This window comes from Schistocerca americana, chromosome 3 (genome assembly GCF_021461395.2).
Source record: "Schistocerca americana isolate TAMUIC-IGC-003095 chromosome 3, iqSchAmer2.1, whole genome shotgun sequence".
Lineage (NCBI taxonomy): Eukaryota > Metazoa > Arthropoda > Insecta > Orthoptera > Acrididae > Schistocerca > Schistocerca americana.
This window is the reverse complement of record NC_060121.1, coordinates 863,174,824-863,192,548: the sequence shown is the minus strand read 5'-3', so window position 1 is coordinate 863,192,548 and position 17,725 is coordinate 863,174,824. Positions and strand designations below refer to the sequence as shown.

At 40.7% G+C, this 17,725-nt stretch overlaps 1 protein-coding gene across 1 annotated transcript in view; it reads right to left on the bottom strand.

Moving 5' to 3' along the window:
* Nucleotides 1-7,963, bottom strand: part of LOC124605757 (eukaryotic translation initiation factor 3 subunit E) — a 37,733-nt gene extending 29,770 nt beyond the window's left edge. The window contains exons 1-2 of the mRNA XM_047137643.1: nucleotides 7,800-7,963; nucleotides 7,602-7,718 (exon numbers count right to left, since the gene is read on the bottom strand). Of these exons, the coding sequence (XP_046993599.1) occupies nucleotides 7,602-7,718; nucleotides 7,800-7,889 (207 nt within the window). The 5' untranslated portion in view covers nucleotides 7,890-7,963. The remainder of the gene's footprint in view (nucleotides 1-7,601; nucleotides 7,719-7,799) is intronic.
* Between the last annotated feature and the right edge of the window lie 9,762 nt (nucleotides 7,964-17,725).

Below are 17,725 nucleotides of genomic sequence, written 5' to 3'. Positions count from 1 at the left end.
TGTTCAGTATGTCATGAAGAAATGAGGCTTACTTAAAGTTCCGGCGTCTCGGACCAGGGATGTGTATGTGGAGATGTCGTAAGGATAACAGGTCAAGGGAAGTGTTCGATCCCAATTTATGGGATCGGGAGCTGCTGTTGAGCTATATAGATCAAGGGAAGTGTTCGATTCCAGATGATATTGTATTTAGTGGTATTTGGGGAGTTTTGTGATGTTGGTTTTTTTCATCGTTTTGTGTGGTTTTGTATGGAGGTGGGTGTCTAAATTTGTTTATATTTAGTTTGTCATCACCCAAAACCCCCCTATTTCCTGTGTTTGTCCTGTTAGTGTCATTAGGCTTTTTGTGGAATGTGTGTGTGTTTGTTTTTCGATGTATTTTTGTCCTCATAATGTGTACGTAACAACTTGATATGCGCCATATTGGAATCGTGGTTTATGGTCGTTTCCGCCATATTTGTGACGTCGTGGGTCAAAGCAGACTGGCAGGATCGGACGCTTCAGTCTTACTTTGGGAGAGCCTAGCTCAGCCTTCTGGGTGTTTCAAATTTCAATACCTGAAATACAAACTTATTTTAGTGCAGGCATTAACTGTACTAAATTTCATTAAAATCTGTAACCATGATGCAACCTACTTTGGATAAAATCTGATGATTTTCAGTGAAATGACCCCGGATGGCATATTTGTGTTGATGAGAACCCCCCCCCCCCCCCCCCTCGCCCAGTATGCTGAGGATCTGACAAGAACCTTCACAGACAGACCCCCCCCCCCCCCCAAACCTAGCTCACAGATTTGTCATCTGATCTACAAAACACCACGGTCCATCCCTAACCCATTGCCACAGGGATCATGTCCCTGTGGAAGACCCAGTTGCAAGACCTGCCCAATCCACCTGCACAGTATCTTACAACAACAGAGGCAGGGCCACCTATGAAACCAACCATGTCATATATTAACTCTGCTGCAATTACTGCACAGTCTTTTTTATGTAAGTACCCATCTGAATGAATGGCCACTGTCAAAAATGGCAAAGAATAAAGATGACCATCCATTGGCACAACATGCCCTATTTCAATGGCTGCTTGAGAACTTGAGCCATCTGTATCTCTCCCTCCACCACCAGCTTTTCTGAATTACGCAGATGGGATTTATCTCTAACATATTGTATGCTCTCATAGCCCTTCTAGCCTCAACCTCCGTTAATCCACTCCAACCAAGTCTCTCCTTCCTCTGTCCTATAACCTCCTCCTAACTCATGTCTTCACATCCCCCACTGGGTACAAGACAATGCATCGCATGTCCAGCTCGTACACATGCCACGACTCATTCTCACATTCCCAGCCAGTGAACTAGCTGCCTCCCTACAAGCCGCTAGCTACTCACCCTCAACCCCTCTTCCTACTTCCCGCCTCTCTCTCTCTCTCTCTCTCTCTAGCCACCCCCTTTGGTACAGAGCCGAGTGGCTGTTTCACAGAGGAAGACCGCACTGCAGTTCCTTCTCTAAATCCTCGCACAAACGAAAAAATGGCTGACATCGAAATAAGTGTCCAAGGAATAGAAAAGCAACTGGAATCACTCAATAGAGGAAAGTCCACTGGACCTGACGGGATACCAATTCGATTCTACACAGAGTACGCGAAAGAACTTGCCCCCCTTCTAACAGCCGTGTACCGCAAGTCTCTAGAGGAACAGAGGGTTCCAAATGATTGGAAAAGAGCACAAGTAGTCCCAGTCTTCAAGAAGGGTCGTCGAGCAGATGCGCAAAACTATAGACCTATATCTCTGACGTCGATCTGTTGTAGAATTTTAGAACATGTTTTTTGCTCGAGTATCATGTTTTTGGAAACCCAGAATCTACTCTGTAGGAATCAACATGGATTCCGGAAACAGCGATCGTGTGAGACCCAACTCGCTTTATTTGTTCATGAGACCCAGAAAATATTAGATACAGGCTCCCAGGTAGATGCTATTTTTCTTGACTTCCGGAAGGCGTTCGATACAGTTCCGCACTGTCGCCTGATTAACAAAGTAAGAGCCTACGGAATATCAGACCAGCTGTGTGGCTGGATTGAAGAGTTTTTAGCAAACAGATCACAGCATGTTGTTCTCAATGGAGAGACGTCTACAGACGTTAAAGTAACCTCTGGCGTGCCACAGGGGAGTGTTATGGGGCCATTGCTTTTCACAATATATATAAATGACCTAGTAGATAGTGTCGGAAGTTCCATGCGGCTTTTCGCGGGTGATGCTGTAGTATACAGAGAAGTTGCAGCATTAGAAAATTGTAGCGAAATGCAGGAAGATCTGCAGCGGATAGGCACTTGGTGCAGGGCGTGGCAACTGTCCCTTAACATAGACAAATGTAATGTATTGCGAATACATAGAAAGAAGGATCCTTTATTGTATGATTATATGATAGCGGAACAAACACTGGTAGCAGTTACTTCTGTAAAATATCTGGGAGTATGCGTGCGGAACGATTTGAAGTGGAATGATCATATAAAATTAATTGTTGGTAAGGCGGGTACCAGGTTGAGATTCATTGGGAGAGTGCTTAGAAAATGTAGTCCATCAACAAAGGAGGTGGCTTACAAAACACTCGTTCGACCTATACTTGAGTATTGCTCATCAGTGTGGGATCCGTACTAGATCGGTTTGACGGAGGAGATAGAGAAGATCCAAAGAAGAGCGGCGCGTTTCGTCACAGGGTTATTTGGTAACCGTGATAGCGTTACGGAGATGTTTAATAAACTAAAGTGGCAGACTCTGCAAGAGAGGCGCTCTGCATCGTGGTGTAGATTGCTCGCCAGGTTTCGAGAGGGTGCGTTTCTGGATGAGGTATCGAATATATTGCTTCCCCCTACTTATACCTCCTGAGGAGATCACAAATGTAAAATTAGAGAGATTAGAGCGCGCACGGAGGCTTTCAGACAGTCGTTCTTCCCGCGAACCATACGCAACTGGAACAGGAAAGGGAGGTAATGACAGTGGCACGTAAAGTGCCCTCCGCCACACACCGTTGGGTGGCTTGCGGAGTATAAATGGAGATGTATAAGTCCCGCCACCCCCTTGAACAGCAGTTACGGCATTGTGCATCCAACCAGCACTAAGCAGGTTGTGTGTGTGTGTGTGTGTGTGTGTGTGTGTGTGTGTGTGTGTGTGTGTGTACCCAGGCTCAAGAAAGCTAGCAAGTTTTTTTCTCTTTTGTGTGTGCCTATCAACGATTCAGTGCTTCTGCTATTCGGTGAGTGGTCCCCTTTACCCCTAAATTCATTACATTCTACCAGACGTTTCCTAGTACATTGAAGTTAAAATGAGAGAGATTGAAGCTCACATGAAGAGTTGCAAACTTTCGCTACTCCACGTCATCTGCCTTTATCCTCTTCTCTCCCCCTACTTCACCCCCCCTCCCCCCACACCAGCAATCCACGTAGTGCACATGCACACAGTTTGTCGCCCCCCCCCCCCCCCCCCCTTGAGTGAACTTCACAGTACACCATCTTGTCCGCACACATTCCCACCGGCCTCATTACAGAATCTTCTGCTATGTCTCCCCCTCCCACTAATCACTCCAGCTGAGACTACTGCTCACCATGCTTGGCCCTCAGCACCTTGACATGATAGTGCGTTTGAGTTGTGTGTGCAGGAATTCAGGTGTGTGTGTGTGTGTGTTTTTTTTTTTATGTCTCAGGAAACACTTTGTCCGATAACTCAATTTACCATTAAATGTACTTTAAATGTGCCTCTCTGCAGGGCTTCCTCCATGTGGTTAGTAGGAATCTGTTCTATGTAATTATTGCTATATGTGTAAAGCTTCACTCTTGACAGTGAAGGACCATCATCATCTTAGGTCATGAATTTCAACAGCATTAACATTCTCCTTTGTGAAAAACTTTGGGCATTACAGAAGCATCCGATTCCACCCATCTGCTTTGACCCATGGCGTCATCAATATGGTGGAATGGCTATTTCCCATGTATACACCAAGGATTGTGAACAAAAATAAAAATGACACAATAACACCTTAAAAAAAAAAAAAAATAACAGGTCAACCTTGGAAAATTGGGGTTTAGGGCAGGGACAAAATATGCCCTATGACATCACACACACACCACTATGTTACAGGTCAATGCAGATGGCAGACAAATAATATATAAAAAAATTTAAATTACAGCATTCCGCTACACCAACAAAACCACAGGGATCTTACATTTCCCTTGACCTATATAGCTCAACCACAGCCCAAAAACAAACACTTACAACTCCAAGAAGTGGAATCAAAACCCCCACAACTTAAAAACCCAAATACCCTATATTAACTACACTAATTATAACACAACCGACCTACCATAAATAAACACATAAAACATCACAATTACCACCAAAACAAAAATTACTTGCCAACAAAAGCCAGCAATACCATCTAGGCACGCACACACACGTGCACGCACCGGCAATGCCACACTAAGCCACAAACCTGACACACAACATTCAGCAATAAGACCAAACATCTACAGAAACTGTATGACAGACATCATGTCATCACCCATCTCAAAATGTAATGATATACTTGTGAACTTCACAGTCATATCCATACCCATCAAAAAAGACTTCTTTCTGCACAACAAACACGAAACTAATTGGACCTAACAAAAACGACAAACACGTAAACAAAAATGAACCTTAATCACTCACTGAACACACTTCCACAACCCACGTTACCGCACCAAGTACCTACACTCAAAACTGCGTTACCATGAGGACAACCAAAACTCAAATGAACCCAATACCACAAGTTAAACTAGGCACACCCACCACCAGAGGGCACCATCAAATACCAACACAACGTCTACAAACACAACCAACTCAAAAAACTTCGCACCATAATGACATCACATACATCACGCCATTATGTTACGGGTCAATGCAGATGGGTGGACTCAGACACCTCTGTTGGCCCTAACTTTGTTATGAAATGCTGTGCAACAGTGGGGTGCACCTCTCTCTCTCTCTGTTGAAGAGTCTGAATGCAGAGAAAATGCAGCAAACCCAGCTCAATCCTTCCCTCCACATAACTTTCCTCGTGTGTTGTAAGGAGCTTGAACCTCTCACACATGTAAAACTGCTGATCCATTTATATTAGTAGTTTTGGCAACTAAACAAGGTATAAATAAAAATTATTTTTTTTTTTTATCAGCAACTACTAAATGCATGTTGGGTTCAAGGTCTGCACTTCACACGAGAAGAGGCGTTTGGAGAGAAGTGTGCGATCTGGGTATGTTGCAGTCTCCAACCATTCAAGAACTGCAACAGAGAGTGAAAAAGAGTGCATTGTCACTGTACAACATGCCACAGTAAAGTTTTTCACAAGGGTGAATATTAATTCTGCTGAAATTCATGACCATTTACTTTATCCTTTTATAGTTGCGATAGCCGCTGGTGTGACAATTAATGAAACTATTCATGATATTTTGAAGGTGAGTGGCACTTAACTGTGCTTGCAATCTTTTATATCAGCCATGCAAGTGTGCAGTCATTTGGAAGATTTGAGAGTGTCCGGGGTATGTCAGTGTGTGGTGGTGGGGGACTAGTGTAGCAGGGGATACAACCTGTCGGCTTTGGACAATGACGTCACAAGTCGCCAATCGAGAAGCGATTCTTCTTAGTGTTTGTTGTAGCTCCCTTCAGTGGCTGATAAGTGTTTTTTGGCTTTTTAAAAAAAAATCTCACAAGATAGAATAAACAGATTTACTTTATTAAGCAATCAGTAAAAAAACGAAACTGAAACATAACAGCAAAAGCGAAAATGGTAAACTGCTCTCTGGTGACTTGTGACGTCATTGTCCAAAGCCGACGGGTTGTATCCCCTGCTACACTAGACCCGGTGGTGGAACAGCACAAATAATACTGAACATGTCAGTAAATTCTTCCTGAGGAGCAGTGAGCCAAATGTGTAAAGATGGCCGATCAGTCACCCCATTCACTATTGACCATTGTATGACATAAATAGTTAAGGGCTTTAACAATCCATAACAATGAAATCATTATAGACAGAGTTCAAGCACTGTGTACGTAAGAAAATCAACCATTTACTTTCCAAAGGGAACAGTGGAAAATGCAAATTTAGATGGCCAGTCAAGGTAATTATTTATATCACCATGCTCCCAAACGAAAGTAGTTGGATTAAATGAAGCGCTTGATAGGCTTCACTGCTCACAATCAAACTGTTATCTTCCAACCTAACGTGTGTTTCGGGTCATGCTTCAGATCAGTGTGTCGGCACAAGCTACATTCCAAAAACTAATACAGACTCAGTGTTCCATTCTCATTCTGTTTGCACACTGATGACAACACTTGCCACATCATCATTATGTTAACGAGACAAAGCCAATATCTGGTATTGGTTCATTTAGCTGAAATCACCTGTTAACTTACAGTTGATTTGGAACAGTGTTTTGAAGAGTAAATCACACTGACTTACTCCATGTAATTCCACAATTTTTTTTGAACTTCATGTACAATATACATAGGCTACACAACATTCATCAAAATATGTGGAGTTGTGTTCATTACCTAGCACACATTTTCTCAATTTATCTTACAGGTTTATTTTTTGTGGTGGAATTAAATATGATGTCAACGTAAACATTAGGATACACTACCAGTCAATCTGTTACCAGAAACTTTATTTAGCATTCACATTCGTTAGCTTTGTCAACTCTTGAACTAATTATCACTTTGCAATCTCACCTAACACGCAGGATACACTACAGATCAGTGTCACCCCTACCAAGATTTCAGGGGGTCTCATATCATGGTGCAGCCCAACATTTGAATGGTTTTCTAATTAAGAGTCTCAGTGCTAAGGATTAAAACAGTTAACACAAGGTTGCAATGCATTTAATATCCTCATTGAAGACCAAACCATAGTGTTGATGTTTACGCACAATGTTCAAGTAGGCCAACTGCCAAACATACTTTGCAACAAATGTATTAAGATTAAATATGGCACAATGCAAGTAACATAGCCTATTTGTCTATGATTTCATGCACAAAACACCTCACTTTTGCGTTCCAACTGGTTGGAATGCATACAGAATATTTTAATATTTGCCACAAAACAATTCCACAGTGAACTGTGGCAGATTTAATCTCGTGTTCGGAACATTCATTTCGTATGCAAGTATTAGGGTTTTTCAGAGAACCTGTGTTACGTACCACACCAACAGCTAACTTATTACCATGACTCGGCGTGCTGAGCAGCCTCCAAGTTCATTAAATTACGAATAGTATTTTCGAAAGGCTGACAGAATAGTTATGTGCAAGACAATTATTGTTCATTGTCCTAGATAATAACCACAGGCTGCACTTTGTAAGAACTGGTGTCGTGTAAGGACATTTCGAATTAACATTAAGTGAATAAATTCTGGAAACAACACAGAGTGCCTAGGGTTGCAAATATGATAAAGTATGAACAGAAACACTGGCGCCGCACGGAGCAGTTGATGGATGATCTTGCAGTGGTGATGTAAACACTCAGAAGAACGGCGAAAACGTAACAGTGGCGTTCACAACCAAGGGAGGCATCGGAAATTCATATTACCTCTGGCACATCTTGATCCGGATACAACAGCTTTCGTATGTCTATCGCGTAATCTACCATATTTGTCTTGCTGAGAATGTCCAGCTTCCCTTGTAAAAGTTCCGTTTCATCGTAAATCTGTAAAGGGACAACATAACCTGAAGACAATACTTACATATGGCACAAGTATCACCCATTCACACATTTGCTTCCTGTTACCTGTTTCGCTGACACAAATTCTAACAATGGAAAAACTAAATGTCTATCCAAATACTGTCCTAACGTCGACGTCAAATCAAACTTCGCCATTGTCTAAAACTACACATACACAACACACAGCACTACAACACAACGTGCACCGTCCTAAGCTCGTGATGAACTTCTTTGACATTACAGAGTCAAAGATGGCATATCGCAGAACTTCCAAATGTGTCGTTCACATTTTACGCGGGGCGTGCGACAAGAACAAGAAAGTCGTCATGTATTACTCCACGTGACAGGCGGTCCAATTACAAGAAAGCGTTAACATTAAACATGCCAGTTAGTCGTCTGCTCTACGTATCAACTGTTTTTGTTGTCAACTTCTAGCAAGTAGCAAGTGAACCGACGGCTTAAATTGACTTTTCGTGACTATCAAGTATTTTATGTCCTTTTGTAATCATTACTACATTTAATTGAATTTTAGACGGACACTGTGACGTCGTGTTTAGTTGTTTTCGCGCAGTTTATGTGAAAGTAAGTTACTTACATGTGTAAATAACATCACTATAAAAGCTGGAAACCATGGACAGACTAACAGAAGTGCTGCTTTTCTGCCGCCAACATTAATTCACTAGATTAACTCACGTTTTTTCCTTTAGTGAGAAGACACATTATGGGTCATGCGTGAGTGCAGGTGCGAGAGAACAAGAACATATTAGAGCACTTCCAGATAGGTCCGGATCACTGATTTTAGCCTGTTCTACAGTCTGCAAGATTATCCATGATGCACCATTTCCGCCAGCAGATGGGGCCACTTGCACGAGATTCACGCGTACGATCACTAGAAGGCGGAATAGGAGATAGACCCTACTCTCACGTGTATGTAGCTGCTTCGCGCAAGTGCAGACGACCACCCAGTTAGCACTCAAGCTTATTTCAAGGTGGATATTGAGTTTAGGTTCAGTTGAAAATTCAAGATTGAAAAATCAACCTGTTACACAGCTTATTTCAAGGTGGATATTGAGTTTAGGTTCAGTTGAAAATTCAAGATTGAAAAATCAAGCTGTTACACAGTTTACATCAAGCTGTAAAAATTCAGCTTGAATTAAAATAATTTTCCCAAGCTTGAAATAAACTGTAATTTCCCTGGAAGGCTGTACAGCAGATGCGCGCGCAGCATAGCTTCCATAGACGTCCATGGGAAGCGCCACAAGCGTTTATAAGCGTTGCACTGACAGCCATTTTACCTTTGTGACGCGCGTTAATGATCGTTGACTGTTGTGAAGTTTGTTTTATACTGGAAAATAGTTCGGTAAGTGTGTGGCATCTCCTGCCTTACAGCTACACTGGGTCTGAAGAGGATACATGGTTTATCACAGGTACGTTGGTGCATTTTTCTCTAGTGGTACGTTAATATTACAAACGATAAATATTATTATGTAACATAAAGAAATATCATATTCTTTTACGTAGAAAAATTGAGCCTGGGTGAAACTGAAATGGATTACCAACTAAAAATACATATTACAAGTTGTTCAGCAAAAAGAGGTCATTTCAAACTAGCTCTCTAGTATGTGGCACCAATAAATTACAACCTTTTTAAAATTTCGCCTTTTTATATATATCGCCCTATTACATTTGTTTACTTGTAAGTACTCGCGTGTGTCACACCATGAATGAATAATCGTGAAGTGCGAAAAGTTTCTTTGCGAATACAAATCGTAATGACATGGTGAACGGGAAAAAGTACATCAAGAACTAGTCACTACGTAGGTGTCAGTCTTTTTTAATTACGTAGCTTTGACTGCTCTTTAATTGCGGTAATATGAAATTTCTTCCCGTTAGTATGACACTCTTGCACAAAGTAAACATACTCAAGAAATTCAAGTCAAGGAAGTCTTAAAGTTGGGGCAACAGTAAAATCAGAGTTGCAGTCTGTTATTGCGCCATCAGTCTTGAGAGATTTTGTTGAAGCTCTTAATTCTTTCTGTGATGATGGACACAAAATTTCTTGTGACTCATGCTTGGCAAAAGTTAAGCATATTCACAATAAGTGTAACATTACTTTTCATGGAAAGTAGTGGCAAATTTTGGATCTGAAATGGATGAATCTATTGAGAATGATTGTAATACTGTTGAGAAAGCTTACCATATTCCAACATTTATGAACAACAGGGGACACTTTTCATTTGACTAGAACTTAAAAAAAATCTGAGTTTATTGTGAATGTTTGTACCTTTTTAATGTTGTATTTAGCTTAAATAGTGTGTGTTTAGTTGCACTAACATAATTGTGGATAGAATAAAACGTCTACATTTTTCTAAACAGTTGTTTCCTTATAAGCTTACAGTATGAGGTGTATATGATTTCAAGTAATTGTTTCTTTATAATTCAGATTAAATGGCCCTGAAACTGTTAGAAATAGTGATGTGTGGCTTCTTCATGAAGTCATCGCAAAATTACCGAAATGTAATCTTTACTTTAAAAATTTCAAACAAAAAGTCATTTCAAATTACTTTAAAAACTCTTTGGAATGAAGTCACCAGTAGCAGCTGCTTACTCAGTGACGTTTATACTAGTTAATGATTCTTACTTCATCACTGAGTTTGAAGTTATTTTGGTAATCTGGGGCATAAATTATATTTACGTTGATCAGTTTCAACTTTTTACATTTTTTATGTTTAGGTATGGCTAACATTTTCTTTTACCTGTTACAGGATCATTATACCAGCAGAAGTCAGCGATATTTGATCGTGCTCTGGTCTGTGTGCTGGGGCCGGAGGGGCTTCAGAATAATTAAATTTTAAAATAAAACAATTTTAAACACTTTGAAAATAAAAATTTTTAAGCATACATGTCTTAATAGTTTGTTTCACATCATTTCCATTCTGATATTTATTTAATTAATTAGGTTCAATAAATTCAGATTAATAATTATATAGCTTAAAACAAGCTGTAAATACCAGGCTGTATTCCACGTGTGTAGATACAGCTGGAGCCAAACTTGATAAGTCAAGCTTGAAATATAGCTTGAACTCTGCCAACTTTGATGTTTGTTTCAAGCTTGAATCCAACTAACAGGCCTGAATATTCCAACTTTGATCAAGCTTACATACTTGAACTTTACATCTGGAAACAAGTTTGAAACCAGCTTACTGTGCTATCTGGGCAAGTGGGGAGCACAGCAGACAAACGGCGCGACGTTCTATGTGAATTATGTTGTACCTCACTCCTGCTCAGCGAAACGTAATACAGCAGGTTATTTGTCTCACACGAGTTAACGCGTGAAATATTTGCAATTTTTGGTAAATATTATTTGAAGCTTTATCTCGCTTACACAATTTATCAAAGGTTATTTTAAGCCATTCCTCTTCAGTTGTTGGAGCCTGTAAGAAAGTAGAAGTGGAGTGAAAGTTCTCACCTTTGTTTTTGATTCAGTAATACAGGAAACACGTGCCTTCAAATACTTATCCCTCAAAAAGTTACGGATTTTACAGCATACATCTATCATCCATTTAGACAGACTCGAAACTGAAATACGATGGGCAAACGATAAGCTCTTGGAAGATTCGCCAGTTGCCAAAAGTCGCAATGTAACTGTTAACCTGGAAAGGAATAAAATATGACAATCTTCGGCTAATATAGTTGAACAAACAATCATAAGAAAAAATATACGAACAAATTTAAAGTCTTTCTGCTTGGCGAAATTGCTTCCCTAATAACGGTGTCTCTCAGGCGAATATTGGGTTCAGTGAAGGATAACAGCTTGTCATTCCATTCTCACCAAAATTTTATACTGTTGTGGATCCTCCAGCTTCAACTCCTTCATCAAGTGGGAATAACAGCCGTTTTTCTAGTCCATTCTTTGAATCCACAGCCGAAGCCAAACCAAGCAGCTTCTTTTTATCAAGTCTTCCTTCCGATTTTTTCGTTATAATGAAAGCCGCAGCTAGGGTAGGGTTATTCTGAGCCTTGTCTTCTGGAAGTATTTAAACGGCTATTATAACGAGCGACTTATAGTTCATATAAACTGCATGAAAACAATTAAACGCAGCATCATAGTGACCAACTAAAACACAAATACATGTAGAGCCCTTAAAAAACATAAAATATCCGAAAGTCTCGAAAGCGAACTAAAGCCGCCGATTTACATGCTGGAAGTTATCAACAATCGCACGAAACACGTAGAGCAGACGACGTGACAGAGACGTCCCATACAAACGCTTTTTTGTGGTTGGACGTTCTACCGCATGGAGCGCTGTAGTAGACAAGGACTACCTTGTGAGAGTCGCAAGTCTAGTGTAAAACAGGCTTTACATTCACTTCCTCATAGAAGCGTCTTATTGTTTAAATTACAGAGAATGATTGTAGCAGATGTTCCACCCACTAACTGTTCTTGAGATTAACGAACTACAACGTTTGTTCGCTGTTTGTCAGTTGCCCTTCTCAGTCTGTCATCTGCGCATACGTGAAGCACTTTCATAGCCATGAGTATAGTATCCAAGCTTTTCCATCTAACAGTGATCGTACGCGTGAATCTCGTGCAAGTGGCCTCATCCACATAGCAGAGGCCAGTGGAACCGGTGCATCATGGGTAATATTACAAGCTCACACATCCCATGTAGAACACCAAATGTGTACGTACCAAGGAGGTTTGTAGGTGTCTGTGGTACATACCATAGTGTATGTATATCTATGGAATGGGCATAAGCTACTGCGAACGTTCCTAACATCAAAGCGGACTAGTCAAATGATTTTGGAACGATGCTGCTTATCTACAATTCACTGTAATGCCAGAACTTGAGTATAACACATATTCACCTCGTTTTACACACGTTTCTGCTTGTTTGAGTTTTACTAACAGCTATAGTGGAGTATTGCTACAAACGCCAAGAGAAGTATGTGAAAAGAGGACCAGTTACTTTACATACGCATATACAACAAATGTATACTGTAAATCTCATATTAATAAGGCCAATTAATACTGCCTGTCACGGTACCATCACGGAATTACAATGTCACGTCAAGGTGCATTCACACTGTCTGTTGCCTAAGACACGGCAAGTCAATTAAAGTCATTTGATCTCAGTTCGGATGGATGTCCTCAACTGTTTTTTCCACGGGAATTGCGATCTTCGCAACAGGACTTTCAATTGTTTTATGTGCAAAGTGCACATCCACATACACAACGTGACAGCTTACACATGTGGATGTTGGTGTCCACATTTGTTCGAAAATGTGATTTATTATATTCAAATGGTTTTCAGCTTCCAGTGACAGCTTGCGCATTAGAGAAGGAAGACAGAAGTGCAAGACAACACAAATGAGACTACGGTTCCGAAAAATGTTATCATATGTTACAGAAAGGTACTTTCACACACTTTACCAGGAGCTCGAGGAACAGGAATCTGCATTTTATATTTTAGAAAGTCGAAGCGTATAGTTTTTTATTTGTTTCGTCAAATGGCACCAAAAGGAACACAGTGTTACGAGCTGCCACCATATCCCTTGAAAGTTTAGTTTGTTTAAGGTTAACTTTCTTTACAGACGAATGGAAAAACTGGTGGAAGCAGACCTCAGCGAAGATAAGTTTGAATTCCTAGTAATGTTGGAACACGTGAGACTATTTTGACCCTATGACTTATCTTGTTGTTGTTGTTGTGGTCTTCAGTCCTGAGACTGGTTTGATGCAGCTACTCTATCCTGTGCAAGCTTCTTCATCTCCCAGTACCTACTGCAGCTTATATCCTTCTGAATCTGCTTAGTGTATTCATCTCTTGGTCTCCCTCTACGATTTTTACTCTCCACGCTGCCCTCCATTACTAAATTGGTAATCCCTTGATGCCTCAGAACATGTCCTACCAACTGATCCCTTCTTCTAATCAAGTAGTGCCACAAACTCCTCTTCTCCCCAATTCTATTCAATACCTCCTCATTAGTTATGTAATCTACCCATCTAATCTTCAGCATTCTTCTGTAGCACCAAATTTCGAAAGCTTCTATTCTCTTCTTATCTAAACTATTTATAGTCCATGTTTCACGTCCATATATGGCCACAGTCCATGCAAATAGTTTCAGAAACGACTTCCTGACACTTAAATCAGTACTCGATGTTAACAAATTTCTCTTCTTCAGAAACGCTTTCCTTGCCATTGCCAGTCTACATTTTATATCCTCTCTACTTCGACCATCATCAGTTAATTTGTTCCCCAAATAGCAAAACTCCTTTATTACTTTAATACCCTGCTTTCAAGACACTGTCCATTCTGTTCAACTGCTCTTCCAAGTCCTTTGCTGTCTCTGACAGAATTACAATGTCATCGGCGAACCTCAAAGTTTTTATTTCTTCTCCATGGATTTATATACCTACTCCGAACTTTTCTTTCCTTTCCTTTACTGCTTGCTCAATATACAAATTGAATAGCATGGGGGAGAGGCTAGAACACTGTCTCACTCCCTTCCCAACCACTGCTTCCCTTTCATGTCCATCGACTCTTATAACTGCCATCTGGTTTCTGTACAAATTGTAAATAGCCTTTCGCTCCCTGTATTTTACCCCTGACACATTCAGAATTGGAAAGAGTGTAGTCCAGTCAACATTGTCAAAAGCTTTCTCTTAAGTCTGCAAGTGCTAGAAACGTAGATTTGCCTTTCCTTAATCTTTCTTCTAAGACAAGTCGTAGGGTCAGTATTGCCTCACGTGTTCCAACATTTCTACGGAATGCAAACTGATCTTCCCCGAGTTCGCCTTCTACCAGTTTTTCCATTCGACTGTAAACAATTCGCGTTAGTATTTTGCAGCTGAGACTTATTAAACTGATAGTTCGGTAATTTTTACATCTGTCAACACCTGCTTTCTTTGGGATTGGAATTATTATATTCTTCTTGAAGTCTGAGGGAATTTCGCCTGTCTCATACATGTTGCTCGCCAGATGGTAGAGTTTTGTCAGGACTGGCTCTCCCAAGGCTGTCAGTACTTCTAATGGAATGTTGTCTACTCCCAGGGCCTTATTTCGACTTAGGTCTTTCAGTGCTCTGTCAAACTGTTCACGCAGTATCATATCTCCCATTTCATACTCCTTCCACCTTTCTGCTTTCCCTTCTTTGCATAGAACTGGGTTTTCATCTGAACTCTTGATATTCATTCTTTCTCCAAAGATCTCTTTAATTTTCCTGTAGGCAGTATATATCTTACCCCTAGTGAGACATGCCTCTACATCCTTACCCTTGTTCTCTAGCCATCCATGCTTAGCCATTTTGCACTTCCTGTCGATCTCATTTTTGAGACGTTTGTATTCCTTTTTGCCTGCTTCATTTACTGCATTTTTATATTTTCTCCTTTCATCAATTAAATTCAATATTTCTTCTGTTACCCAAGGATTTCTACTAGTCCTCGTCTTTTTACCTACTTGATCCTCTGCTGCCTTCACTACTACATCCCAAAAAGGTACCTATTCTTCTTCTATTGTATTTCTTTCCCCCATTCCTGTCAATTGTTCCCTTATGCTGTCCCTGAAACTCTGTACAACCTCTGGTTCTGTCAGTTTATCCAGGTCCCATCTCCTTAAATTCCCACCTTTTCTGCAGTTTCTTCAGTTTTAATCTACAGTTCATAACCAATAGATGGTGGTCAGAATCCACATCTGCCCCTGGAAATGTATTACAATTTAAAACCTGGTTCCTAAATCTCTGCCTTACCGTTATATAATCTATCTGAAACCTTCTAGCCGGCCGCGGTGGCTGTGCGGTTCTAGACGCTCCAGTCCGGAGTCGCACTGCTGCTACGGTCGCAGGCTCGAATCCTGCCTCGGGCATGGATGTGTGTGATGTCCTTAGGTTAGTTAGGTTTAAGTAGTTCTAAGTTCTAGGGGACTGATGACCACAGCAGTTAAGTCCCATAGTGCTCAGAGCCATTTGAACCATTTTTTGAAACCTTCTAGTATCTCCAGGGTTCTTCCATGTATACAGCCTTCTTTCATGATTCCTGAACCAAGTGTTGGCTATGATTAAATTATGCTCTGTGCAAAATTCTACCAGGTGGCTTCCTCTTTCATTCCCTAGCCCTAATCCATATTCACCTACTACGTTTCCTTCCTTTCTTTTCCTACTGTTGAATTCCAGTCACCCATGACTATTAAATTTTCGTCTCCCATCATGATCTGAATAATTTCTTTTATATCATCATACATTTCATCAATTTCTTTATCAGCTGCAAAGCTAGTAGGCATATTAACTTGTACTAGTGTAGTAGGCATGGGCTTCGTGTCTATCTTGGCCACAATAATGCCTTCACTATGCTATTTGTAGTAGCTTACCCACACTCCTATTTTTTTTATTCATTATTAAACCTACTCCTGCATTACCCCTATTTGATTTTGTATTTATAACCCTGTATTCAGCTGACCAATAGTCTTTTTCCTCCTGCCACCGACCTTCACTAATTCCCACTATATATATCTTTAATCTATCCATTTCCCTTTTTAAATTTTCTAACCTACCAGCCCAATTAAGGGATCTGACATTCCATGCTCCGATCCGTAGAACGCCAGTCTTCTTTCTCCTGATAACTATATCCTCCTGAGTAGTCCCCGCCCGGAGATCTGAATGGGGGACTATTTTACCTCCAGAATATTTTACCCAAGAGGATGCCATCATCTTTTAATCATACAGTAAAGCTGCATGCCCTCGGGAAAAATTATGGCTCTAGTTTCCCCCTGCTTTCAGCCGTTCGCAGTACCACAACAGCAAGGCTGTTTTGGTTAGCGTTACAAGGCCAGATCAGTCTATCATCCAGACTGTTGCCCCTGCAACTACTGAAAAGGCTGCTGCCCCTCTTCAGGAACCACACGTTTGTCTGGCCTTTCAACATATGCCCCTCCGTTGTGGTTGCACCTACAGTACGGCTATCTGTATCGTTGAGGCATGCAAGCCTCCCCACCAATGGCAAGGTCCATGGTTCATGGGGGAGGGGGGAATGACTTATCTTAGAAGATAGATTAAGTAAAGGCAAACCTACATTTCCAGCAGTTGTAGACTTAGAGAAAGCTATTGACAATGTTAACTGGAATACTCTCTTTCGAATTTTGAAGGTGGCAGGGGTCAAATACATTGAGCGAAAGGCTATTTACAAATTGTGCAGAAAGCTGATGGCTGCTATAAGAGTCGAGGGGCAGAAAATGGAAGCAGTGGTTGGGATGGGAGTGAGACAGGATTGTAGCCTGTCCCCAATGTTATTCAATCTGTATAGTGAGCAAGCAATAAAGGAAACAAAAGAAAAATTTGGAGTAGGATTTAAGTCATGGTGAAGAAATAATAACTTTGAGATTTGCCAATGACATTGTAATTCTGTCAGAGACAGCAAAGGACCTGGAAGAGCTGTTGAACAGATTGGACAGTGTCTTGAAAGGAGGTTATAAGATGAACATCAACGAAAGCATAACGATGATAATGGAATGTAGTCGAATTAAATCAGGTGATGCTGAGGGAATCAGATTATGAAATGAGACACTGAAAGTAGTAAATGAGTTTTGTTATTTGGGGAGCAAAATAACTGATGATGGCTGAAGTAGAGAGATATAAAGTGTAGACTGGCTATGGCAAGGAAAGCGTTTCTGAAGAAGAGAAATTTGTTAACAATGAATATAGATTTAGGCGTCAGGAAGTCTTTTCTGAAAGTATTTGTATGGAGTGGAGCCACATATGGAAGTGAAACATGGATAGTAAATAGTTTAGACAAGAAGAGAATAGAAGCCTTCAAAATGTGGTGCTACAGAAAATTGCTGAAGATTAGATGGGTCGATCACATACCTAATTAGAAAGTGCAGAATAAAATTGGGGAGAAGAGGAATGTGTGGCACAGCCTGACTAGAAGAAGGGATCGGTTGGTAGGACACGTTCTGAGGCACAAAGGGATGAGTACACTAAGCAGATTCAGAAGGTTGCAG